At 43.4% G+C, this 27,848-nt stretch overlaps 1 protein-coding gene across 1 annotated transcript in view; it reads right to left on the reverse strand.

Moving 5' to 3' along the window:
* Positions 1-5,277: 5,277 nt before the first annotated feature.
* Positions 5,278-27,848, reverse strand: part of RAD18 (RAD18 E3 ubiquitin protein ligase) — a 35,259-nt gene continuing 12,688 nt past the window's right edge. The window contains exons 7-13 of the mRNA XM_051627603.1: positions 25,463-25,647; positions 22,274-22,350; positions 21,515-21,575; positions 19,731-19,862; positions 17,444-17,600; positions 7,584-7,646; positions 5,278-5,490 (exon numbers count right to left, since the gene is read on the reverse strand). Of these exons, the coding sequence (XP_051483563.1) occupies positions 5,388-5,490; positions 7,584-7,646; positions 17,444-17,600; positions 19,731-19,862; positions 21,515-21,575; positions 22,274-22,350; positions 25,463-25,647 (778 nt within the window). The 3' untranslated portion in view covers positions 5,278-5,387. The remainder of the gene's footprint in view (positions 5,491-7,583; positions 7,647-17,443; positions 17,601-19,730; positions 19,863-21,514; positions 21,576-22,273; positions 22,351-25,462; positions 25,648-27,848) is intronic.

A 27,848-nucleotide genomic window follows, 5' to 3' on the forward strand; every position in this document is an offset into this window, starting at 1 on the left:
ACTCAGGGGACACCAGCAGCAAAGGCTGTACCCCGAGGCTGGAGCTGGCCCTGTGTCCAGCAGGGCTGGCACTGACCCTGCCTGTGTCCACAGATCCTACCCAGGCACCCCATGCTATCAGGATGGGACTGTGAGGCACCAAGCCCTCACACCCCCCTGGTTTTCCCAAGCCTCCGTATTTCCAGGGCTGCAGGCTCCCTGCACCCTCCACCTGCACCTCCACAGCCACTGCAAGGATCAAGCTCAATCCATACTGCAAACCTATGGATTAAAAGCAAGATCTGTGTGTTCAAGAACGTTAGTTAATTTGAATCTTAGGCCAAGCATAATGTAACATTCTCCCTTTTGAACAAGACAGTATTTCTCACTATTAAATATCATTGCATAGACCCAAAGGTCACCCCAGAGATATGCTGGATCTATAAATACGTTCCGACATGCTTTTCTAATTTCACTGGTATGCTAAAACATTGAAGCCTGTGGAAGCCATTCAAAACAGCCTTGTATCAATTAGATTTTGCAAAAAATATTTCTGAAAAACCTTTTCTCAGGCAGGTCATCTGCTTCTGATCACAAAAACCACACTGGAGGTTGTCCCAGTCCACTGCAGGCTGGGGTTTGGTCACAGAAACCAGCACTGCTGAGAAAGAACATGAGTTGCTCCCTGCTCTGTGGGTCACACTCACACACAGATGTCCTGCTGCCCCCTGGGAGCAGCAACGCCAGCAGGTCACTGGGGTGGGATCATCAGCACCAAGCTGGTGAGGGTGATGAAACCCCTCGGGTTCGTCAAGGCTGCACGGCCAGGGATGGACACTGGGAGAGCATGGGAGGGAGAACAGGGGACACCAGTCAGGGAGCACACCAACATTTCCAGCAGGTAAATGGTGAACTGGGTGCTGAGGGTGTTTCCAGGCAGAAGTGCCTCTGGCAGCATGGAAGTAGAGCCCAGGTTTCAGCATCACAGGTTTCAAGGGAATCCTGTCTAAGGACTGATCATCACAGCAAAAATCTAAGTCAACATTTTAAAACCCAGTGAACCAACATGAACAATAAGTAACTTAATCACTTACAGAGTAGACATGGAAGTTCTGTGAGAAAAAGAATGGTTAAACCTCCCTAGAGAACCTCTCTAAATACTCACTGTTAATTATTTGCTCATCTGTAATCAGGAGGTGCATTAAGTATTTAATAACGCAATTATTTGAAAATATTTTAAAAGGCTTTTGTGAATGTTTACCAGGGACACAGGGATTCCACAGGAGAGTGTTCACCTGCTGGCACCCAAGCTCCACTCACACCCCCACACAAAACTCCATCTCAATCCCACAGCCCAGGCTGAATCTTGAAACTGCTTCTGCTTCAGTGCAGAACCATAGAAGTGATTGATCACTGTGGTGTAAGCAGGAGCGTTCCACAGCTGCTCATCTGAAGCCGGCACACACAGAACACAGTCGGCAGCAAGAAGAAATCACCAGGTAAAATTAAGAAATCAATTGTCAATTAGAAGCTCAATTAATCTCACACTCCAAAGGGAAGATTCCTCAGGGCCTTCCTGGGTGTGCTCATGCCTACCAACAGCGTTCCTCACATAGAAACAGCAGTTTGTTTGCTTATTGCTACAGTAAATCAAGGTGTCTGTGCTGTAGCTGGAGACCTTTGCCGCTACCCACTGATAACCTTGACTATCACCTTCTTCCCATGGTCTGAAAATTTAATTTCTCTTCTTAAAACCTTCCTGATGTTTTAGGTTTATTGTTATTTTGTAGTTGAGCTTTACTCAGGTATCTGCTTCACTCAATTTTGTGCAAGGAATTTTTCATGCTGGCAGTGTTGCCACCGACACATCATTATTTGCTGGAACTGTCAAATTCAAAAATTGCCATCGATAGAACCTTGGCACAATGAAGGATGCAGAGATTTTTCCAGGAAGATCCAGATCTATATCTTATATCTAGAGCTGTCCTGAAAAGAGAGATTTCAAACCAATTTGAAGTATTTACAGACAAACCATCAAGTTATCCCAGCTGGGAGAGTTAGAGCTCTGGAAAGGGAGACACAGGGACATGTGACACGGTCCTCAAGCTGTGGCTCAATGCAAGATGTAATTTCCTATCAGAGTAGGCCAGAAATTAGGAATACCTGCCCTGGGCAGGAGCCACGATGGCAACCTGACATGCTCCAGGTGCCCATGAGGCCTCTGCTCCCCTCCAGAGGCACAGCAGGTCCCAGCAGCTCCCATCCCAAACACCCTGTGCTCCTCACAAAGCACAGCCTGAGCTGAGCTATGGGAAGCTGGTGTGCTGGGGGCAACAGGAAACAAGCAGCAAAACACTGAAGCCAGTGGGCAGCAGGGATGGGAAGGGACCCAACACCCACCTGAACTGCCATGTATCACTGCCATGGCCTAGTGAAGGCACCAAGTGCCCCAGCCCCAGGTCACCTCAGCAGCCCCAGCCCCATTTCCACTGCTAACCCTGGCAGTGCCAACCCAGCTCTGAGTGCAGACAGAACAAATAGTACAGGAAAATAAAGACATTCCTTTTGTGACCAACCAACCACAGCTCGTACTCTCCGCCCTAAAACAATGGCAGCTTTCAGCTCATCTATCCCATTCTTGCATAAATCCATCCTCAGAGAAATTACAAGGTCAGTAGAAAACCTGATGCCCATCAGGCCATTGTGGCCTGAAGTCACATTTAGGCAGCACTTGCTCTCTCAGACTCAGGGAGCAATTGCTCAGGCACCAAACCCATCAGTGCTCCTGTCTGGGCAGCTGTTTTTCAGTGCAGAACTGCAAACACTTTCCAAACAAGAGGCTTATTCAGCACCGGTGGGCGTGTAGCTGAGACACCACTCGTGTCACAGCTGCTCTGCCAGGGGCTGGAAATGATAAATTACATTCCCAGACAGTTCCAGAGACGCTGCTGGCATCGGGGGGGTCCCCAGAGCCTGAGCAGATTCAGCACTTGCAGCAGTGAGGAGCGGGGCAGCTCCCCGTGCCCACGACAGGGCGTGGGTGCGATGTGCATGGGCGAGACACGGCAGCAAACACAGCTGCCCTCCCGTCCCTGTCCCCATCCCTGTCCCTGTCCCCATCCCTGTCCCCGTCCCCATCCCGCGGTGCTGACGGTCTGTGCCTGCAGCCAAAGGCAGCAGACAGCCAACAGCAGGGCTGGGTGTGTGCTGGAGCCAGGGGGGTAGTTCAGCCTGTTTCTACCTGTACTGCCTGGTGTCCTGCCTGGCATTTAGGCTCCAAAACCTCCCAGGTGTTCCTGAAAACTTTGAGAACTACTTCAGGCAATTTTATATATATATATATATAATATTTCTTTTTAAAAAAATTTGTAATGCACCTTTTGAGTTGGTCTGGAAAGAGGCTGAGCTTCAAGGTTTCCTTTTTCTGAGCTGCATTCTAGCAGGCACAAAACACCCCAGTGAAAACCCAAGCATTTTCTAATAGATGCACGAAAAGGTCATCTTTCAGAAAGGATAAATTTGGCTCTACATCAGTCCAAACACGCAGTGCAAACACAGGCTGTGATTTATTAAACCATAGCCTGAAATGAATAATGGCTTTTTGAAGACAGAACAGTGAACACACCAAGAAGGAAGGATTTGGGAGCTCAGGAAACCCTGCACGGCCCCAACAGCATCTTCCTGCTCTGCTCTGGTGGGCAACAAACCCTCCAGCCACCCTGCACAAGGCTGTGCTGGACTCAGCACCAACACGGACATCACAGTTCCTATGGTTTTACTCAACTTCTATATTGATTTTTTTTCTAAGTACTTTCTAGCCCATACTTAATAAATTACACTATTTCTCCTTCCTGAGCACTGAACTGCATTTTCGTCTCACATCAGTAGTTACCAACTACAAATTTGACTCTGCAAGTGGCCCCTGGTTCCAAAGCTACACAGGAAGTGTCTGCTGTTGATACAACACATTTCCAGCCCACTCACTGTATCACAAAGGAAAGTCCCCAGGAAACACAGCAGGATCCCTGTTTTCCTGCCACTCAGCAGAGCTCAAGGAGCTCCCACAGCACATGGCCCAGGGCTGGCCCTTGGCAAACTGTCCCCAGTGTCCCCAGCACCCCAAGACTGCTGGAGCCACAGCACCAGGGGGCTGAGCCAAACCAGAGGTACAGTCATGCTGCTCTCTTCTACAGCCAGACCTCATGTCCCACCTGACAGTGCTGACCCAGTGTCTGGAGCTATTTTCTGTGTCTGACCGTGGCCATCATTCCCATATTAAAGCACATGAAGTGCTGCTAACTCCAGTATCATTCAAACAGAACAACAGCCTCCAAGGGATGCTCAGCAGCTGACGTCAACTGACCTACATGCCAGGAACGTCACACACTCTGGCCATCACACCCAAACATTTCTATTCTTCTCTGGCTAGCTGCACAAGATTTAAATCTGCCTTGTATTAATTTCTATGATTAAGAGGCAGATCTAAAAGCAGAAGCCAATAATTACTCTCTTCCAAAAGTTTTGCTTTTGGTAAAAACCAGTTTCCTGTTTTTCCTCTGCATCAACTTACCTCAAAGGAGTTTTACAGTTTATCTTCACCCCAGATTTAGCCCATACTAAACAAAAACAGTGCCTGCTACCATGGCTTGAGAAGACTATTTCTGAAAGCAAAATGTGCAATTCACAAATTATAATTTAGAAATTAGAAATGTCCAAAGTTCCAATTACAGCTACAGTCTAAAGTCAAAAGACAGCTCCTGACGAATGGCCATGGCAGCAGCTTTGGGGCTCAGTAATAACATTTTGAGTATTTTGCTCACAAGCTGTTCTTTTTTAAAACTCACCCTCTTGTTCAGGTTTACTATCATTTTCTTGCATTGCTTTACTTCATTCCATAATTCCATCATCCTCTAAGGAAGGTAAGACCTTTTGATGCCAAAAGAATACTTAATGTCCAGCAACCAAGCAATTTCTGTAACATTTAATGACTAAAGTGAAATAATGACATATACTCCTGAGTAAGTTTACACAGACATATTTCTGTAGAAGTCCACCCCATCCCTTGGCTGCTCCAGGACTCCCCTCACACTGAGCCAGGTAACTGGACCATCAGCTTCTGCCTGACTGCCCCCAGACACTGTCCCATGATTGTTTCCAAGGAGGCAGAGGGAGCTTGTGGGGGACACCAGCAGGAACCGCGGAGGTTATGGCCCGTCTGAGGGAGAGGTGGCCCCCAGTGCTGTGAAGAGAAGACACCAGTACACCAACCTGGTCACTTCAAGGCAGTCTGAATGCCAGTTAGGTGAAAACTCAGCACTTTATTAAGTATCCAGATACACTGTGAGCTGGGGGAACCCCCCGAGCACTTCTCAGGGGTCAGGCCCCCGCAACGCCCCACGGCCACGGCACTAGCTCTTCTTCCTCTTGCTCTTGGGAAGCAGTTGATCCTTTTCTGGCACTCGGGGCCGAAGGGACTTTCTGTTGTTAACTCTCTGCCCCAGGAGACTGATGCTGGAATTAAAAAAAAAAAAAAAAAAAAAGAAAGAAAAAAAAGAAAATATGGTTTTGAAGATGTTCTAAAGACAACAAATGCTGCAGGCTGTACTGAAGTCCTGTAAGCAGTATGTGGCACACACACACACACCTGCATGGTGCTGGTGATGGTGACAAGAGAACTGCTCTGTCTTCTTGTACAAATTGATAAGAGCCCCCAGGAACCACAGGGCCCTGGGAGTCCCAGTGCCTCTCTGCCCATCACCAGGGACCACTTTGGAAGAGGAAGGAGCAGCAGCAACCCTTCAAATTCCTTATCCATAAACAAGAAGAGCCCCTGACAAAGCCATGACCACATGGTGTCAGAAAAGGTCAGCCTAAAACAGTCACCCCAGCAGTACAGCCACCCCAAACAGGACAGGGGGCTCTGGTCACAGTTACCCAAGAAGGAAAGTGCCCGACACTCCCATCTTCCAACAGGCTCTTTGCCAGATGCTCCTCTCATGTATGGACAAAGAATTTTCCACTGGAAACTCAAATAAGTGTTTTCTTTTTAGTCAGAGTTAATTTTAAAGAAAAAAAAAAACCCAAAAGATTAAACTAGCAATATTTAAATTAAGCAGCTAATTTCCATTGTTCAGCCTCAGAGCTTAAAATCCTATGTAGTGTTGACATGAAAGACACTGCTCATCCATCAATAGCTATTACTAATTAAACATTCCTTATAAATGCACTCTTTATTTACCATTTGCTAGGATGAATCCATCCTTCAGGGACTATTCATTTGGCTTAAACTGGGAATTCACAACAGAAAATAACAACGGAGAACTCTCAGATGCCAAAGTCCGTGTCTCTGTCGACTGCCACGGGACACATACTAAAGAGATTAACAAGAACAACTCGTATTCCAGAGCTCAGCACCACGATGGAAACAGAGCTCCTGCATCTGAGACCATTAACCATGTCAAGGAAGATCAGGGCAAATCCCAACACAATGAGATCTAGCCTGTACCTCTGGAGATGGCAGTGGGGTTACGTGCACATACCTGCAGAACGCAGGAGGACAGAGTGCACGTGGATGACCCTTTCCAGCCCTCCCCAGTCCTACATGGCACAAACCTTACAAGTGTGATTTCTGTACCACATGGTGACCCCAGGCCTTTCCCTCCTGGCTGCACCCTCCACTTCCCATCTCCATCCTTGCATTCAATCCTTGGAGAGAATCCCCCTGTTTAACCTAGAAGCAGAGCTGAACCCCAAAGCGCCCTGAGAGCCCCGCGGCCTCTCCAAGCAGATCACTGACATAATGCTGATTACTTCAGGGGTCTTTAAAGAGATTCAACCTTGGTTTAATTTTACTTCAGGTAAGGAGACACCACTCACCATGCCAAAGTGATGCTGCTCTCTACAAAAAAGGTTTCACGATTGCTTCCTGTCCTTCCAGCAGTGTACTCCAACACTGACCTCTGACACCACTGTAACCAAGGCCTTACCAGTGCTTCCATTAAAGCTCCTTAAAATCCATTAGACATCTAAACACACATTTGAGAGTTTCAAATGTTTCTTCTGTCATTAATCAGGGATTTCAAGAGCTGTCACAATCTATTGACCATAAATGTATGTAATGGGTAATAGAAAAACTGTGTCACACTCTTTCAAGAGCAGACGAAGAGAACTGAAGGCAGGATGGCTCTCACCATGCCCCTAAGAACAGCTACCAAAGTGGGTATTCAAAGAGAGATCCCAGATGAAGCCAGTTTCAGTGCAAGGGTACTGCACCTCTTCTGCAGAGCCCACCAGTCTTCGTTCCCTTTCCTTTGTATAAAAACTAATCAGCTCATCTAACACTACACCATCCCAAATTTCACTGTAGCTTCACAGCTTCAACACCCCCACACACCCCCGTATTTGCTCTCCCTCTTCATGTATATCATGGGGTTCCTTCAGGAATCCTTGAATTCTTTCTTTTTGTTTCTTTGTACAACACCTTGTACAGCTAGACCAGGATTTTAAATATTACCGCTACAGAACACAGAAAACACACAGGATTCCACACCTGGAACCTACTGACCTACATCAGTCACAAGGACTTTTCCACCCACTCTACTTACTTGTCAGAGGATTCTGAGCAGGTCTCAGGCCCTTGCAGATCTCTCAAAATGTCTGAACTGGAGCTGAAAGGGAAGATAAGACAGGTGTCAATTATTTTAGCAACACCTACAGCAAAATAGGGCTCTACTGAGCAAAGGCCATAGAATCCATAGACGAGGCAGAGCCCTCCACATGGCACTGGATACAAGGAGTAATGTCAACCAGTGAGGAATAATTTCAAACAACAACACAGCCCAGAGAGCTCTGCCTCTGCATCCATCATTTTCATGGGTGTCATTTCATTATTTAACATACAAGGCAATTCCCTCTGTCCATGTCTGCCTGGTGGTCGCTACCTTTCTATCCACACACACCAGGCAATTTCTCTGGAGAGGATTTGCAAGATACTTTGGTAGATCAAGTACAACATTTCAAACAGTAAAGGCACTTTTAAACTCAAAACTCAAGGTTTAGGTGTGAGCACACATTTTGACAATAACAGAAAAAACAACAAAAACAAAAAACAACACCCACAAAGAATCAACATAACGAAAAAACCTTAGCATTGAAATGTAGTGACAAAACTGTAAACTGCCAAGACCATCAGCTGGATAAAAGCCCCATGCAATGTGCTTTGCCAACCACCACAGTAACTCATCAGACAAGCAGAGGTTGTCTGCATTTTGAGCTGCCTGAAGCAAGTTTTCCATGTCCAAACCACCTTCCTAGGAGAAGGTCCCATCTTGAGAAGAGACAATGCATGTGCTGCACAGGGCACAGCAGCCTTCAGCTGCTATCTGCCCCTGAAGGAAAGTGTTTTGAATCTGGGGTTTAATCACATATTCTGAAAAGAATAAAACTCACAATTGAAAGGTGCATTTCATAAAGCTACTTATTGCTCAATTAGAACAATTAACTTTAAACTTTAATGGATGCTTTTCTTAGACAACGGAAAAAAAGCATCTCAGTGCCTTGGATACTGGAAATTGAGGTGATCCAACTATACAGATATATTTTCAGCCTGTATTTTAAATACGGAAATTTTGTTAAATCTCAATAAAATCTGAATTAAGTGAACGTAATACTCTGGCCAATTTTTGATAAATAACTTCTATTGCACGATCAGGCTCCGTGATATAAGCTATTGCAAAGTTCTCAAGTATAAGCCAAATCACTGGGCTGCAGAAATCAACTAACAAGTTGGAAAATGTTGTTTTCTGGAAACTATCTTTCATAAAGATGCCTGGCAGCTCCACCAGTCTGTGCGTTACTGCAGAAATTACAGAACACTTTATGTCACACAGACAGCTGGGAGGTGTTAGTGTAAACCATGGGACAGCAGTTTGACACCAGTTCTCCTGGATTTACTTTAAAGGTTTTACAACAAAAACCCAGCCTCCTGCTTATTAGAAGAGACAGACATACTTGTAAAAATACATCCCCAAAGCCATAACTTTATACACAGACATCAGTGTCCCTATGTGTTTGCTCAACACACACCCTAAGGAAAGCAGCCCAGAAATACCCATTCCCACAGGACAGACCCAGCAAAGCCAAGGCCTGACAATACAGACCATCTCTGAAGCGTACAAACGGTATTTCTGCCAAAGAAAAGCTTTAACAAACAAGACACCTCCTGCTAGAGAGGTCACCTCTGTACAGAAGACCCATGGCAGTGAATTTCCTGGGTACCTTCCAAGGTGGAGCCACATTTGCCATTCCTGGGATGAAGGAAGGTGAAAGCTGCTGTCGGATGGTTCCGGCACATCTCCCTGTGCAGGTACCACATTTGCTGCCCCCTTGCACCAGCCCAGTATCATTTTTGCTGGATGAAGAGAAGACCACTTTGTGCAGCAAATAAAACCAAACAGCAAGACCTGCTCTCTGCACAGCTTCCACAGCTCAGGTGCAGGACACAAGTCAAACATCTCACTACCTGGTTCACAGACTTTTGAGGAGTCAGAATTTCATCAAAACACCTCATACCACATTGTGGTATATTGCAGGCAGGCAGCAGGTGAGCATACCTGGGCTGCTCCTGTCCCCCCCCAGGCTCTCTTGCTCTAAGGGGCTCCCAGTCTCCCATACTGCCAGTTCTCCCTGCCCATGGCTCAATCACATGAAAATATACCATTCTCCTTTTTTTTTTTTTAAATTAAAAAAGATTTTCTTAAATAAATTAACAAATGACATGCAAATTTCAGAAGGTGGCAGGATATTTTTCATCCTTTGCCATTCTGTTTCCTCTGAAGTGAGATTCATCAGATGTTACTGTGGTGGCAACTATAGAACCACCAACAGGATTTCAAGGGAGAAAAACAAGACCAGATTAAATTACAGAAACCTTTAACACCTGCACAATTAGTCATAAAGATAAAAAGGAAAAAGGTACCAAAAATACGCACAAAGCACTGGTGCCATATGGAGGAAATGATTTTGAAACAAAATTGATCTCAAAGTTGTGTCCAATTTTAGAAACTCTTCAACAATTCCGCAGGAACTTTCACGAATTGCTGAATAAATCTGTCAAATTACAAACTTTACCCCACTGAACAGTTTTAATATGGGAACAGTGTCACCTGGAATTAAAAGCAGTGACTGCACTTACAGAGGAAAAAGGTTTTATCCCTGCTCCCTTGTCAATACCACTGCTGACAGACACTGTGGAGGAGCAGGCACAGCCCAGCCCCAGGTGTGAGTGCTGGGCTGGAGAAAGCCCAGGGACACCAGCAGCAGCAGCCAGGGGCTCACAGGAGCTCCCAAGACAGGGGTCAGCAGGGCTACCACTGCTGGTGCAGCTGGCTCAGTGACAAGGAGCTGCTCCTCAGCTAACCAAGCTTGCCCCTTCCCACAGCCTGAGCTTGGGCAGCCTTTCACAGCGCTCAGTTCAGCACCAAATCAACGTGGAAGTGCAAAACACGGCAAAGCGCTGTAAAAGCAATGGAGGATGGGGAAAGCTTTGAAGGCCAGCCTTTTTGGTTTTACTCTCAAAATTCTAAGTCTGTCAAAAACTCATTTTTGGTACACAAACTGGATGCCCAAGGAATGAGCTTGTATTCTATTTCTAAATCCTACTTCAATGTTCTAGTTACATATTTTTTAAAAAAGGAGAGGGAGAGAGGGAGAACGAGGGGCTATTTGTGTGCTTTTAGTCCCCTAAAAAAGAACAGATTTGGTGCCTGAACATGATGTACTACTTTGCCTTGAAAAATGTGGTGTTATTATCATTTAGCACCAACTGTGTCACGAGCAAAACAATAGAAGTGACAAGATTTGGCTAACACTCAGAACAATAATACAAGTTGATAATTTACATGTGTCATTCATAGTCAATGTCTACCAAATTATTCTCAAACCAGGCACAGAACATCCTAGAGTAAGTGACCACCACAGGCTACATCTGCAGGTGGGCACAGGCTACCAGCTGAAGAGCAGAGTCGCTCAGGGAACCAAATCAATGGAGTGACAGGACAAGGGATGATGGATTAAAACTGGAAGAAAAAGAGATTTAGGTTGGACATGAGGAGGAAATTCTTCCCTGCGAGGGGGTGAGACCCTGGCCCAGGTTGCCCAGGGAAGCTGTGGCTGCCCCATCCCTGGCAGTGTTGAAGGGCAGGTTGGATGGGGCTTGGAGCAGCCTGGGCTGGTGGGAGGTGTCCCTGCCCATGGATCTTTAAGGTCCCTTCCAGCCCAAACCATTCTCTGCTCTGACAAAACAACTGCATCAGGAGCCTGAGGATGTATGTGTGGAACTACAGAACCAAGCTACAGGGCTCTGAATGTTCCAGCTGTAGCTAAAAAGCTTTCTGTTTCAGAACTTCTTTAAGCAATCCATTGTTCCAAGCCAGTGGCTCCATGAAATAATCCTTTGCATCCAGTCTCTCTTAAACTTCAAATTATTTTACAAAGAATCAGCAATTGCTTGATTCTGTGTTGAAGTAATTATACATTTTTCACCCACATGCAAGGGAAAAAAAATTGTTTTCAAATTAAAAACTCCTTAAATATGCCAGACAGCTGAAAAACAATTATCAAAAACATTCTCAACTAAGCAAAAGAAATTTTTATCACTACCTGAATTCACATTTTAAGATATTTTTCTCCTGAAGTCCTAAACTTTTCATATCATAGCCCAATTAGTCCTCAAAGTGAGGAAAACAAATTACACAAAAAAGAAACAGCTACCTCATTACATACATTGCTTCTAAAAAAAAATCTAGCCTCGGGGGCCCAAAGAGATGATGGAGTTTAGAAGAGTTTGGTTCCTTCCTTCAGCAGTTTCTGCTTTTTCCATACCCCACAGACACCCACCTGCACTGAGGCCCAAGCAAAGCACAGCTCCAGACTTAATTCAGAGTTCAAATTTGAGACTATTTCCCACAAGAGGTTTTCTCTCCATTTCTTTAAGAAAGGTCATTGTTCTGTCCTAAGAGTTTACATGTCTGTTCCAGATGAGTACATTTTTACAGCAAACCCACTGAAGTTCTGAAACTTAACTGCTTGAGATGCAACTGACAGGGTGAAAGGGTGTGACAAGCCTTCATTGCCTGGACTAATTCACATCCCCACGTTGAGAGAAGTGCAGCTCCAGTGGCTCAGGCAGTTCCCCAGCTCAGGTTCACTTTTCTGCAGGATTAGTTCCTTCTGAGCATTTCCAGACAATCAACCACGAGTAAGCGATTCCTTATTCCTTTCCTGACCATCATTGGGATTTGACTTCCACCCCCTTTCTCCCCTCTTTTTTTTTCTTTACAGATAAACACACCACCTTAAAATAGAGAGAAAGAAGTTGACGTAAGTGTGAATAACATGTCTCGTTCTAAAAATGAGAGGAGCAAATGTCTCTTTGAATTTGTTTATTTTAAGGCAGATTAAGTTCCTTCTTGGCTTCACGGTGACCAGCCAGTGTCCTTTAATCAGCCCATCTTACTGGCCATTTTGTGCACCCCTCTGGCACGTGTATTGTGCATTTTTTCCTGAATGCTGGCATGAGAAATGAGCTACAGCCTGTCTCATTTTACCAATGTCATTTGAAGGTGAATGCCCAGTTGCAAGGAGGGAGGGAAAATGGTCTTCTCCACCCTGCAATCCTACTTCCACTTTGACCTGCCTGTGATAAACAGCATGAGCTTGCTGCTGCAGTGGCTGAGAGTCCCATGTAACATCCAAGGTTAACTGCTGACCACAGTGTTTCCTGGCTTTCTAGAACCTTCTCATCAAACCACACACCCCTGGCACCCCTGGGCATGGCTTCATCCTCCTGACTTTGAAGGACAGTGGGTTTGTCAGCCCTGGACCTTCCCCAGGACTCTCCACGGAGGCACTCGTTTATCCTAAACCTTACATAGATTCCCCTGTTTCACTGTTTTTCCTGACTCTGGATTTCCAAACTTTCTTGGTTTTGAGTGGTCTCCTCTGCAGCTGAAGAGCATGCCCCCGAGGCTCTGCCTCCAGAAAAGGAAAAGATCTGCTGGATCTAAACTGCATTCCTTAGGAGTCCGGCAACATTTGGGACATCTAGGCTAAAGCACTGGAGAGCACTGGTCTACTCTCCCAGTTCTCAGGGCTCAAAGATGTCCAAGTCCCATGGCTGTAGACTGGGGACAGATGCCCTGACTGGACCCATGCCATAAATCACCTTCTCCCATCCACATCTGAAGCCATCAGTTGTTCCTGTTTGGAATGACTGCTCCTGGGCTCTCTCCACCATGCCGCACAGCTCTTGGCATGTGTCACAGCTCAGTTTTTGGAAGAAAGGTATGAATCAACAACATAGCAGAGAAGTATCGTCATCCCTGCACAATGAGCCCATACCTGAAGCCAAAAATCAAGATAAAACACTCCTATCTAACACTGTAATATACATTATCTCTGAGCCAAAGCAGTTCCAGATTTATTAAATCAAAACTGTACTAAAAAACTGGAAAAGGCAGTTATTGCCCTGCTCAACACATTTTCATGCACTTCTCTCCCGTGACAGCGATGGCGGGCCCAGGGAGCAGCACCCGGCTGGCTGGGCCCTGGCTGCAGGGCTCACACAGCAGCTCCCTCCTGTCAGCAGTCCCTGACAAGCTGGTGTCTCCTGCTGGGTTTTCAGAGGATTGCTGCCATCCTGTGAACTCCAGACCAACTGAAGCACAGCTCCCTGTTCCTGCTTCTTCTTCCACTGATGAAGCAGAGCCCAAATGCTACAAAGCACGCAAATCCAAGCAGAAGTGACCAGCTAAATTCAAATCTTAGAGCCTGATCAATAGGCTCAACTGCATGCCAAAAAACCTCACTTATTGCAAATGAGGCCCTTGCTTGGGCATGAGTCTCACCTGGCAGCCAGTGCTGCTGTGCCTTCTGTTCCAACAGCAGAGATTTATACAAGCTGCAGATACAGCCCTTTTCCATCAGGATTGCAAAATTAAGTCACTGGGTTTCAGTGTGCACCTCAGTATCTCAGATAAGTCTGTCAACTGTTGCAAGTCTCTCACTCCAGTCATCAAGAACTGCAATCTTGTAACACAAAGTTTGAAACAGAAATAATCTAAGAAATTGAATGTTATCACCATTATATCAAATCCTTTCAATACAATACTTCCTCTTCATAATCCATTAACTGGCTTATCACAGTCCCACATAACTTCTTTAGTAATTTTCCTATCGTTGTTGCACAAAATTTGGCTTCAGTTCCAGAAAGCAAAAGAACACACTGGGACTATTTATATGGAGCCCTAAAGTTCTGTGAAAGCTTCATGTATGACTTAATGGCTTTGAAAAATTATCCTTTAAAAGTCATGGCTTTGTTTTGGTCTTCATGTGTTATGCACCTTTTGCTCTCGTGGTGAGAGACTGAGAGGCCAAACATGTTTGGGTCAATGCTATAACCTCCGTTTTTTCCAGGAGGTGTAAAATTTTCATTTTCTCAAAGTATCAATTTTTGAATAGTATATCAGTGATTACTGTACAATGTATGGATTTCTAATATTGACCAAATGCTCTCTTAGCAGATATTGATGAGATTGACAAGACTGAAGGTCTTAAGAAGGAGAAAACATAAGTATCATTAATTTACTTGCAACATCTTCTTACAAACCAAAAAATTCAACTCTCCACCTTCAAGACTGTTTTGCTATATTCAATATGCTACTCAAAATCCTACTTTGTTTTTAATCCCAGCCCTCCATTTGGAAGTGCTCTCTTCATAAAAACACAGCAGGCCAATTTGGACTTTCAAATAAATTTCAACTTTTGACATTTCAATGTGAAAAGCATTTACCCTCGTCAAAGGATATCCTCTTATTATCAGAAATAAAATACAAGCCTCAGAAAATCATTACTTGGTACAACAGCACAATATTTCTTAAACCCTCAAAATCTAAACCATTCTTTTTTTGAGCTTTGCTCTATTTATTTCACTACCATTAAAACATTAACTCCATGGTAACCAGAGTATGACAACATACATCTCTCATGCAGTTTATGTGACTACACCTACTTTTTACAATCCTTGAAAACCTGGCCATAATTCAGGTCCATTTTGACCATACCAGAACTGTGTAGGCAGCATCCTTGGAGCAGGAGTCCAGCAGCCCCCCAGCAGCCCTGAGCTGGGCTCCAGACCTGGTAGAGCCCAGTGTGGCTCCCAGGGCCAAACAAAGCCCTGGGTGCTGCACCAGGACATCAGGGCAGCTGTGAGGAACAGCCCCAGTACAGACAAAAAGCTCATTTAATTCTGTTCACCAAGGCTACCCCACGACCGTATCTGGAGAGGGGCTGGTCCCTGTCACCATGGTTTGCTTCCCAGCAGACAGAGGGAAATGGTCCAGTGTTCTTCAGAAACGAAGGGTTTGGCCCCAGCACACTGAAAAAGCAATTCTGTGCAGACCCTAGTAATTCACAGGACCTGAACTTCAGAGGACACCACAGGGAGCTATTAAGCATGTTTTTTTTAAATAAAAAAGGTCCAGATATCTGTGATGCACACCCACTGATCTGTACAAGTGAGATTGCATGTTTGATTCAGGAAGTCTATGGAAATACTTCCTTTGGAGAGAGTGGATGCATAAAAAGAAGGAACAAGTAACTCTGCCTTGAGCCACCCATAATGCAAACAAATGCACACTTTCCAACAAAACCTGACAGCTTGTTTCATGAAAGCACATTCAGCTCATTAATAACTGCCACACACCAGTATCCTGCAATAAGCTTTCCTGCAGTCTCTTGGACACACCTTCATCCAAACTGTGAAGTGAGACACACGAGCCCAGAGACAGAAAAAGGTAAAGAATGAAAGTTTAACTTTGATGTTGAAGGCCATGGACAGAATCATTCCTAACGTCACCCACACACCAAATTGGCAGAGAAACAGAGATTTAATGGTACCTTGGATGAGCTAACACAAGCCTTTTCTACCTCCCAAGAACTCACTCTGTAGATTAAAATTCCAAATTTTCCAGGGTTCTTAATGCCAAAAGGTTAATTTGCAATTAAAAAAATGAGTAGAATAGGGAAGAAGAGGAACACCTCGTTTAAATTCTGGATGAAGAACCAGGCTGAAAGCATTTATTTTGTGGAACTAAATAACAATCAGAGCTCCCCAAGTTGATCTACTCTTTCCTATGTCCTCCTAGGTTTTGACTGACCATTTAGTATTTACCTCTGTGAAAGGCAACATCTTTAGTGCCCATGATGACTTTAACAAACCCTTAGTAAAGCAAATTAATGTAGAAAAAATTGTTTCTGTTGAACTTTTCAAGAACTAGTTTGTTCTTTTAATAAAAAAGAACACTGTAGCAAAACACTGTAGCATTCTTAATATTTGCAGAACAAGGAGGAAGAGGCACATACTATGGGTGTAAGGGGTGGGAAATTAAGAAATGTTACTCCTAGTTCAGCTGTTGATCTGTGCCTGGCCTTTAGCTACTTCCCCTCATTATCTCCCACTTCCTAGCAATGCAGAACTGCAAGGGGTGCCTTCGCCTCTCATTTCTGTTATCAACAAGATTATTATCAAGAGTAGCTCTCTTGCTTTTAGACACATTTCAAAAAACAGTTATTCTGTATTTGTTTTCAGTGCCTTTTTCACCTTTTCTCCAGAAACTGGAGCCACAGCAATCAGTACTGTAACAGGATATTTATCTAAGTATTCATAGTTGCCATCTTTGACAATTGAGCATAGAGAGCAAATTATGATCCATGAATATCTTAAATACAAACTCCCTTCAAAAACTAGACAGACCTCACCAGAAATAACAGCTGAATCTTCTTCCAATAAAATTATTATTGAACTATCAAAAGCATAAAATCTTACATTATTTATAAAGCAGAGCTTGATCCTTCATCTTCTGAGTCCAAATAAAGCAACTTCAGGAAGCAAAACTAAATGCATGAAGAAGGAAAAGTGAATGGCTGTCAGGACTCCAAAGCTCAGTGGCACTGCACCACTGACTGCAAGTCACAGGTCATTTAAACTCTAGTTCTTACAGCAGTGCTCAGCTTAGAGAGCTATTAAAACGCTTAGGTTCTATCAATTTTTGGACCTCTACATAAAACCTCAAAGAGAAGGGAAGATGATGCAGGTGAAAAGAAACACCAAACGTCCTCCTGGTTCCACAAACATTCCACTCACTGCTTCTGTACCCAAAGGAACATTCACACCATCCTCCCTCTATCATGTCATTACAAAACTATTAAGTGAATTCTAAATGTATTTCAGCTCCATCCCTCAAGCAACTGAGCAGCCAGAAACCAGGAGGAGAAGGAATCAGTAACCACAGCTTAGGAACCATCCCATGAAGCAGAATACAAATATTGCTCAAGGTTACTGGCAAAGTTTTTCCATGTATGGTCTGACCTGGTACAAAGCAGGGAGAACAAACTCTTCCTCACTGACCTGCTTGTTGATCCAGATGACAGTGAGAATGCAGGAGAGCCTGACCTCGGGCCTTCCTCCAAGGAGTGAGATTCACTGCTTTTGCCATCAGGGGTTTCTGCTCCCAGTGTCTGGGCATTTCCAAGGACAACAGCAGGGTGATGCTCTTCTGAATGTTCTACCACAAAGGAAGGCAGAGATTAGCAAGAATGAGAGAGCTACATACTATTGTTTAAAGTTTTGCAGCTTGGGAATAGATTTTTAAAAAAACCCAACAACTAATCTTTAAAATATTTAAATACCAAGGCCTCATTCCCACTTATTTGCTTCCCAAAACATTTAATTTCTTTTCCTGAATAGTAAAAAAAAAAAACACCCTCTTCTCTAAGAACTAGATTGAAACAGGAACACTCCACTGTTACAAGGTTCAAACAGAAAAAAGAGAAAAATAAAGGGTAAGGGTATGTCACATTTTGTAATATGAAACTTTGTTTCAGAAAGTAGCAAACACTTAATGAGGCTGCACTGTTCTCTGCTTCCTCCTACCAATTCACTTCATCCACTGCATGGGACAGCTGGACAGCTTGAAAGTTCTACAGATCAAGTTAATAGGCTCCTTTTCAGTAAGAGAAGCATTATGATTTACTTCCTCATGCACCTAAGAAACACAATGTCAATTGAGATGAATGCCATTTCCTTTTTTTTTTTTTAATAGGAAAAAACATTTCTACATGACACATCAGACACAAATTGTAAAGCTATTCCAGTATTTTTACATCAACATGTTTTTATCTGTAAAAAGATCAACCATTCTCTGAAAAGATAACTTCTACCTCTAAAGAGAGAGCAAATATAGACTAGAAAGTATGGTATGTAAAGACAAACTACTTTTATGCCCTACCCACAAATATTTTCGAATGAGTTATTTAACTAGAAAGTTGCACAGAAGTTAGAACCACAGTGAGACTCATCTCATCAATAATCCTTACTTTGGGTACTGCTCACCTTCACCAACCAAACCCCCTTGATTGTTCTATCCCTCCAGAAATTATTCTGACAGACACGGCTGAGCAGAACTGTAGAGTGTGGAAGAGCTATACAATCTTAGAATTTGGCTACAGATTGCCCTTTCCCTTCTGCTAAGACATGTAATTAAATATCAGGAGCATGGTTTTGTCTGCTGAAAACAAGAAGAGCACAGTGAGTCAGTTGTCCAATTAACGACACTGAACTCCAAAAGTAACAGGTTAAAAACAGCAAAGATCCTGTGCAGTAACGCAACCCAGAGGAGGTAGATCACAACGATCTATCAAATTCTTACAGTGCTGCCCCTTAGGCAAAGCAAAACCCTACCTTTAGAAGTTATGAAGACTGTATAATTCAATCATTTCCATGAGAATCCAAATAAAGGGGGCAAGGAAGGCACATAATACAAAGCCTTTGCTCTTCCCAGCAACTGTGCTTTCAAATGACAAGTCACAGACACTGGTTTCCTGCCTTTCACCTATTATCATTTCCATTTTAATGAAAAGGTAACTGCTGTTAACAAGGAAACTGAGGAAACAGCCTTTAGGCATTTTTTTCTTTCACCCATAAAGCTTTTTTGTTTTATTTCTTAAACCATTCAGAAACAATCAACTAGATGCAGATGTCTGGCACAAAATCAGAAACTGCAAAGCATCATTCATATTTTGCAGGTTTGTCAGAACCAGCTGAGGTGCAGCGTGTACTTCAGCCAACACAATGCAGGCTGATACATCTGCTATCACTTCTTTCCTGCCTGAGCACTCTTTTGGAAAAACTACTTGTCTTTCCTCCAGCACCTCAATGTTAGCAGTTCTGTGCACAAAGCAAAAACTTACACAGAAGATGAAAACCCAGTAAATCACAGTAGCCCAGCTCTCCACAGAGCACAGCAACGAATTATTATTTCCAAGTCTGTGGGCCCATTAGTGATGCAGAAGGGCTGAAACCCAGCAAGCAACACCCTCTGCAGCTTCAGTAGATTTGGATTGGAACCCAAGATCCCATTTCAGCTAATTAACCAGCTAATTAAAGCATGCACCTAAATAAGGCACATTAATATATAATTTCACTAAGATGAAACAAATCATTATTTATTATGGCTTGTGTTTATGTATCACAGCAAAATCAATGGCAGTCAATCTTTTTAGAGTGTTTGATTTTTGTGCACTTTTTTCCCCCTTAAGGACTGTTGCAGAAGAACAATGGGAGGAAAGAACATTTATTTGGGAACCCCCCACACTTACCAGTGTGGATCTAAGAGCAGGACTATAACATCACTAACCTGTGGCTGCTGGCAATTCTTTGGCAGTGACTTCTTTGTTTTGAGCAATTTCTGGTTTCCTCCTACCACTTTTCTTCCATCGATTCTTCACTTGGTCCACCAAAAACTGAAATTCATTTCTGTGTTTGTTTCCTGAAATGTAACAGTGCATTACTGATCACTGACACAGGACTCTGAAGGTAGCCAGAAAAAGTGCAAAGGATGTGAACAGAAATAAACACAAAAACTATTAATTAAAAACATTTTTGTTACAGCAAAAGAGAAGCAACTAATTACTGCAATATGTTCCCTATCCTACTAAGGATCCTAATCTTTGTCTATGTTTTAAAGAGTTGCCCAGTAGTTAAGAACACCTGCACAGACTCAAACTTCATTTTTGCAGAGAACTGTGTTCATTTCTGCTTTTCTTTCTCTTTCTCTCTTTCCCTAACTTGGTAAGTATTACAATTACCATTGTGCCAACATTAATGTTGTGGTCACAGCACCAAGCCTGTCAGAGCTGAAGGAGGGTCTAGACAATGCTCTTGGTCCACACTTTAGTTCTAGGCAGCCCTGCAGGCTCTGCTGGACAGGAGGAGTCAACTCTCACTACTACTCTGCAAATTGCTTTGAAGTCGCTTTGGGTTTTTCCCCATTTCTGCAGTAAAGCAATGTCAAAAGCCTTTGTGTCATGCTTATTATACTATTTTGATTCACATCCCCTAATCCCAGTTAATTGCTCTTTGGCACACTCTGCACTTTCAGTCATGTATGTTTTAAGCAACCCTCTGGTATTCAGTCAATGCAAAGCTGGTTTTTAATCAAGATACTTGAAATTCTTTACTCAGAGGCTGAGAAAATACCCAGTCTCCTCAGCCAGACAACGTGGATCACCCAGCCCTCACTGGGCACAAAGGGAACACATTTTCCCTATGGAGCACACCAACTTCTGCTGAGCCAGTGTATCTGTGTGTAGCCACCCCAGCAGGAAAGCTGGCCTGTCCATACAGGTGGCTTTGTCCTGAGCTGGTACAGTAAGCAGAACTTATGTTATTTGGAAGGACTTTCAACAAAAAGTCACTCTGAGAAACGGATTTGTCCTTTTGCAATAAATAAAGCATTTCAGCTAAAATGGACATGGGCCCAGGTGCATGGGGTGGTGGGGATGGGGTGGTCCTGCTCCCCCAGGGGGGATGGCCCTGGCCGGGTGCTGCACGGGTTCCACGGGATACAAACAAAATATGGAAAAGGCAGTCACAACTGCCCATCTGTTCTCCAAAAACAGAGTAAGAAATGCATGGAGAGGGTCATGCAGAGCAAGACAATGAAACATGACAGCCAGGCAGCCCGATGGGACACAGCTGGCCTGCAGGGCCTGCACACAGGGTCCTGGGGAGACCTTTCAGAGAAGTTCTGCTTATTTCCACCTGAGGGCTCCCAGTGAAACCATGGAACTACACATCACTCAGCCAGTGCAGGAGACTAAAAACTCTCTTTTCCTGTTCTTTATGTCCAACAAACAGAGGAGGACCATGAAGAAGGTAAGTAGGAAGTACATAACTGGAGATGTGCCAAGGAGACGGTCGGCCCCATCTCAGTCTTACCCAGCCCTGGCAGTGAGTTTTGTCAAACATCACTACTGAACAGTTTCAAAAAGGAAGTTTCAGCCCAAACAGCTAACTTCCAGCTTTGATTTATTAAATGGAGGGTGGGGGAAAGCACACACACTTCTGTGTATATTTTAATACCAAGGAAAAGAAAGTAAATCTCAGAGCAAAATTCAGTGAAACTTGCGTATTACTTACGATAATCAGTGTGGATCTCGTCTATTTCTTCCTCTGTCTGATCCTTTGTGAAGGTCAAGCTCTACAGAAGTCACCCAAACGTTTATTGATAGAAGCAAACGATTACAGAGCTGCATACTTTAGAACTAGACACTTAAAACTGGAAGAAGGTTCAGCTGTCTGTTTTTCCCCACGGGCTCTCACCACCTCATCCCCAGACAGAGTCTATTGAATGTAGGTTCATGTGCTGTCTTGCTTTGCTTTCCCAAAGTCAACAGGACTGCACCCCATGTAACACTCAGCATGTATGGACCATAAAGTATTTCCTAATCCTGTGCAACAAACACGATCCTAAAGTCACAAAAGTATCATATGTCATGGGAAAAGAACAGGCACTATAGCTGATACGGAAGCAAGGAATTTGCTAGCTAAATCCTAGAGAATTCTAGGAAGCAAAATATTCCCCACACTGCCATGCAGGGTCAACATCCTCCAATATGACCAACAGGAACATTTCTCAAGAATTTTTACTGCAATCAAAAAATGTTCCTAATTAAGTAGTCCAGGCATAGAAACATCAGCAGTACACAAAGAACTGCCCATGACATAAGAGTGGTATGAGAACATCCTGTTGATTATGAGATGGTAAATGCAAATTCCAACCTGCAGTCCAGGAATCTGAGAATTCCCATAGTAAAGTGGCAGGCAATCATGGTCAGTGTCCACTCTGCAATTTCTCCTAACCATTGCCCCATATGGGAACAAAGATAATTATCTTACCTTTTCACTGCTTTTATTACATTCAAGCTGAACCCGAATCTTCTCATTCTTTTCCAGCTCTTTAACAACCTCTGCAACTGTTGGGAAATACAAGAAACGGATCACTAGCACAGGAGCTGTTAAATAAAAAGAAGTAACAGCCCTGAATGAAACTATCACGAGTTTCAGTCACAGAGACAAACCAGCATGAGCTCTCCAACAGACTTCAGTGAGAGGCAAACCTCAAACGGCAGGGGCAGAGCAGCAGAGCCTGAGACATCGGGAGGGGAGCCAGGGGGGTGGGCAGGAGGACCCCAAGCCCCTCACTCCTTGCTGGCAGCTGGCTCCCAGCCACCTCCTGGGCTGATGCTCTCATTTCCTTTGTATTGAATTCATGGGAAAATGCAGACTTCTGAATCTTGCTCTAGCACACTATAGTGTTTCTGTTGTCTACAGGCGTGGCTTTTATAGTTTCCATTTTATAATGTAACTTTAAACAGAAGATAAAATAATAACATCAACTGTTTATCTTATGTTTATACCTCCCAGCACTGCCCTCCAAGGAACCACAAAACTGTCTGCAGGCTTTTGTCCAAACCCATAGTTCAAAGATGAATTACAATGTACTGTAACTATCAAGTCTGACACCTCAAGAGCACATAAACAGACATAACTGTGTTAATATTTCAACTAAGACTACAGCTATGCAGGACCCTGCATGGGATATTTTGACATTTCCTTTTACACATCTGTTTCTACATTTAATCATTTCCACAGAGCTACTACGTAGCTATGGGTATTTATTAAAACAAACACTGTCAACACACAGTAACAGAGAACAAGAAGCTTATTAATCTGTGAAGGAATAAAACCTGTTCAAAACTGGTTTAAAGAAAATCCATTAATTTGGCACCTTTGCTTCCTCAGGGGCACAGCTATTAGTGTTACACAGTGACCTGCTGCCACTGAAAGGGCATGTCTGCATCTTAACTGCTAGCTTAATAATTCACCCGTTATAAACAGGTATTGAGCCAGATCTCACTAAGTGTCTTGCACTATTGAGGGCAGAGCAGCTGAAGTACACCCTGGCACACTGTGAAACTCCTCATTTAGCAGCCTGGAGGAAGGAGGCAGGTGGGGACTTGGTGCTGCTTCATCCCCAGCATCAAGTGAAGAATCCCCCCTAGAGCTGAGGACTCCCCCACACTTCAAAGGATAGCAGAGACCTGCACAGCTTCAGCACACCTGGAGTGGACATGGGTTCCAGGGGAACCAGCACCCACTTCCCACACGGACCTTCCTGCACCATCACAGCAGCAGTGCAGACACTACCCCATAACCCTTCCTTTCCTCAGCCCGAGCTGCCACGGCTCCCAACCAGACCACTCCCCACTTCAAAACTGCCCCACTCCTGTTAAGCCATCAGACCACAGCCTATCTCCACCACTTGCAGCAGCTTCACCTCTATTCCAGCTGCTGGGGGAACTTGGAGAGGGGCTTTGAGTGTTTAATTAAATTTCCAAAACTAACATAAATCATATTGTGATTGAAATTCTGAGACAAGTGTTCTATCAGACTTGAACAACAAACTTCCTGAACTTCTACTGTTGTTGAAGGCAAACACAGCCTTAACTGAGCACGCTGGTTCTGGCATCCTGCTCGAAGGGTGCCTCTCACCCCAGCCCCAAGTTACTCATTCCTGTTACAGACCAGCAGGAAATAGCACTTGTGATGTGTAGCTGTGCACTCGCAGTGGTACCTGAGCTGCCCCCTGGTGCTGCTGAACCCAGCTCTGCAGGAGGGGCTCCTCAGCTCCAGCCCACTTCCCTGCTCCCTCAGGCAGTTCCTGACAGTCCCACTGCCAGAGAGACCAAAAATTGACTTGGTCCAAGACGTTTCTGAGCCCTCTAATACAAACAAAAACATTCAGAGTTGTTAACAACTTCTGGAAGACATGGTGAATTTTGGTCTCTCTGTCACTGAAAATTAAAGGGATGAAAACTGAGGGTGAGGAACAACATTTCTCATCTCTCTGCCTTCGAGGGACCTGAGCCCAGGTCTTGCCAGCAGCAGGACTGACTCACATCACAGCCCTAGCAGACCACAAGCTCTGTCCTGAAACCAGAGCAGAACAGGCAATACCAGCAATATGAGAACTCCAGGACACCACGGGCTGTGCAGCTCCCCAGAGAGCAACATCAGAACATCATCCTGGCAGAAATTTCTTTAAAAGGACTGTTTGCCATAAGCTTCTAACCAAATAAAAATAATATACACTATAAATCTGCTGTCTGTCTCTCACCCACACACACCAGTGTATCTGTGCTTTTACTTGTATCATGTGCAGAGCTGAATTGAAAGATGACAAATTACATCTTTTTTAAAGATCCATGTTTTCATCTTGTATAAAATAGAAGATATAAGATGAGTTGAGACAGTTCTCCCTCTAGTTCATACACACTATTAAAAAAATTTTAAATGGCCACCCGACCTACAAAAGCAGGCAGCAAAAAAAACCCTGCTGGGATCTCATCCTCCCTGCTCAAGCCCTGGCAGTTTCCAAGCATTAAGCCTGAGCACATGTGAACAACAGGCTGCTGCTTAGAGCAAGTTTATCTTGCACTCACATTAGAGACTAAAACACATTCCTCTTATCCCACACAGCTCTTTCATGCTAAATATAGTCTCAGTTTAATTGTATAAAATTGCTGCCAAGCACCTAAATGGATATAAACTCCAACAACACATTAACAGTCTTATTAGTTCACTCTACCCTTACCTACCATCTCCAAAAAGAAATCTAATTTTGAAATTAAATCCAGCAAAAATATAAAAGTCTCAGTGTATATGAGAAAGAGAACAGTCAGAACAAAAGATAAACCAATCATCTATTCACTTACCAAGACCCTCACATATTTCCAATTCTTTGACTATGAGCCTCAGAGTCTAATTTGGAGATACTCATTAAAATGAAAAAAATCAGTGAGAACACACAACACTTTTCAGAACAGAGTAAGTGTCCATAATACAGCAACACATTTCTGCTTTCATTACATTTCCTTTTTAATAATTTTTATAAGAAACATTCTCCCTGTTCCAGTTTTCCCAAATACTCAAGCCAGCCTTGTTCCTACCCTGGGAACTAAAAGAAGCAGAAATGCATACAAACAGTTTGTGATGATAACAGCTTTGCTAGCATTTCTAACTCACCTGATTTGGGATTTAGAGAATCACACTGAGCATTATACACGTGCACAAACTCCTGGTGTCTTTTAATGAGCTGCTGCCGGGTCCCCTGGGTAGACAGACCATGTTCCTTCAGTTTCTTCTTCAAATCACGATCAGAGAGCAAGTTGTAAACAACTTTAGACATAGGCTTCCTTTTGTGGGCAGAACTGCCAGAGGAAAAGGAAATAAACTGCTTTAAATAAATACATCTAGTAAGAATCAAAACACGGACTTAAGATTTGTAGAAGGCATGTTACCCACTCTGGGTAAGGAGTAGTTGGAAGAATCATTTCAGCCATGCCAGACACACAGACAAGTACTCAAGGTGTCAGAGGTGCAAGGGCCACAGCTCCAGGAAGCTGCAACATATTTCCATCTAGCAAAAAGAAAACTGGGATGCACAGAAAGCAACAGGTCTAGTCTGGTTTTCCACAGGGAATGGTGCAAACCCCCTCATGCACCCAGGACTGTGCCTCAGTCTTTAGTTTCTACAGCAAAGGCTCCAGAATCCACCAGCAAACACGGTCTTGCTCATCTCCACCAGGATCTGCACTCGCTCTGAATTCCAAAGTTAGTGCCCTGGATTCAGATGCTGAAATACAGGATTTCCACCCAAGTACTGGTCGTGTCTTACCTGAACCAGTGGGTGAGTTCTAAAAGCATTAAAACTGCAAGCCAAGATTAGGGAACTTTTCAGTTTCTGGGAAAATGACTTTGAGAAAAACAGTCATGTACCTGACAGCAAATCTGTAGTTCCCTCCTAACAGAAGGATAGTTTGGTTAGTGAGAGAGTGGCATTAAAGAGAACTAAGAGTACTATCAGGTGAATAACATCTAAAACCAAAATTTACTCATTCACACTGCTTTATGTCATAGGAAATTAACATTCCTGGTACAGCTACAGAAAACATCTTAATTACACAACACTGCTGTAGAAAATTCAAGTCCTACTACAACTTTTGTCATCTAAAATTAGCAGAACAGTTTCCTTCTGCACAAATGAGCTCATTCTTCCCTACACCTGGTGAAATAGACTCAAACTAGCCAAGAAAGGTACCAAAATCAATCTACTGTCTCACTCGCTGTCTTCAACTGAATTTATTGGCTACAGGAGAAGAGCATTTAGAGACACTTTTCTTCCTGCAGCAAAATGAAGTTCAGCTGCACCACCCTGAATTATAGAACAGCCAATAGTTTCCCATTGTGAAAGCAAGAGACTCATTTCCAAACTCCATTCAGCACTTTCATTATGTTGAAAATAAATTTCGAAGTAAAAAAACCAAAACAATAAAACAAAAGCTTGTGCAGAGCTTCTGCAAAAACTGTCATTAACTCATTTACTCTCATATAGGCCCTGTGGCATAGGTGGCAGAAAACAGATGCATTAGCACAACATGCTTTTCAGGAAAAGACTTGTCAGATCTTTTGGGAAATACACAAGATTTCATTGAATTAATAAATCTTGTTAAAGTCCTGAAAAACCTTTGCGTGTATTTGCAATTCAGCATCAGCAGGACCCAGAAGAGTGATGACAGCTTTGTGAGCAGCTACATGAAAACAGTTCACAACAGTTTTGAATCCTAAAGTTGGTGAGGTTTTTTTTCCCCCCATCCTTGAGAAATGCAGAGTTCTTTGTGAATACACACTTGCCTTGTGTATGTATACATGAGTCTTGTGCAGGTTTTAGGGACTAAATTATCAGTTCTGCTGAAAAACTGCTCACCTGTTAAGATAACACCACGTGCTCCTAATTTGAGAATAAACAGAGCTAAATTTCCTCAGAGAAGAACTAGAGATGTGCTGTTACTGAAACCTGAACAACACTGCCATAATATAAATATCTTGCCCAAAAACCAGCGTTCAACACAGAACAGCCAGGCCGCAAGAAGTATCCTGTGTGACACTTCCTTAAGATCTAAGCAGTCTACATAAAACTAGCAAAATTTAAAATTCTGTTAGGGACATGGGCTTGGCACCAAAGAACGATCTGGCTTTTATTTCCATTCATTAAGAACAGAGAAAACACTAAAAACATTCCAAAGTAAAATGAAAGTGTAACATCAGATTTCAATATTAATTTACTATTTATTCGTCTTCAAAGTCCTTTACCTTACAGACTGCATTCTAAGCATGACTGGGCAAAATAAGAAAATTACTTCCTAATTCAGGGTTCAGAGGAATTGGAAATACAGGCACACAGTGAAACCACTCACAGTAAAAGAACCTCACAGTTCTTAAGTCTGATGAATTAGAAATAATCATGGCCTAAGTTTATGCCAGTAAGTAAAATAAACTGAAATGTACACTTGTGATGTGAATGTGGTGGCCCTAAGGCAGAGGCATGAAATCAAAGGCGTGAATTAATCTT

The sequence above is a fragment of the Apus apus genome, chromosome 9 (genome assembly GCF_020740795.1).
Source record: "Apus apus isolate bApuApu2 chromosome 9, bApuApu2.pri.cur, whole genome shotgun sequence".
NCBI lineage: Eukaryota > Metazoa > Chordata > Aves > Apodiformes > Apodidae > Apus > Apus apus.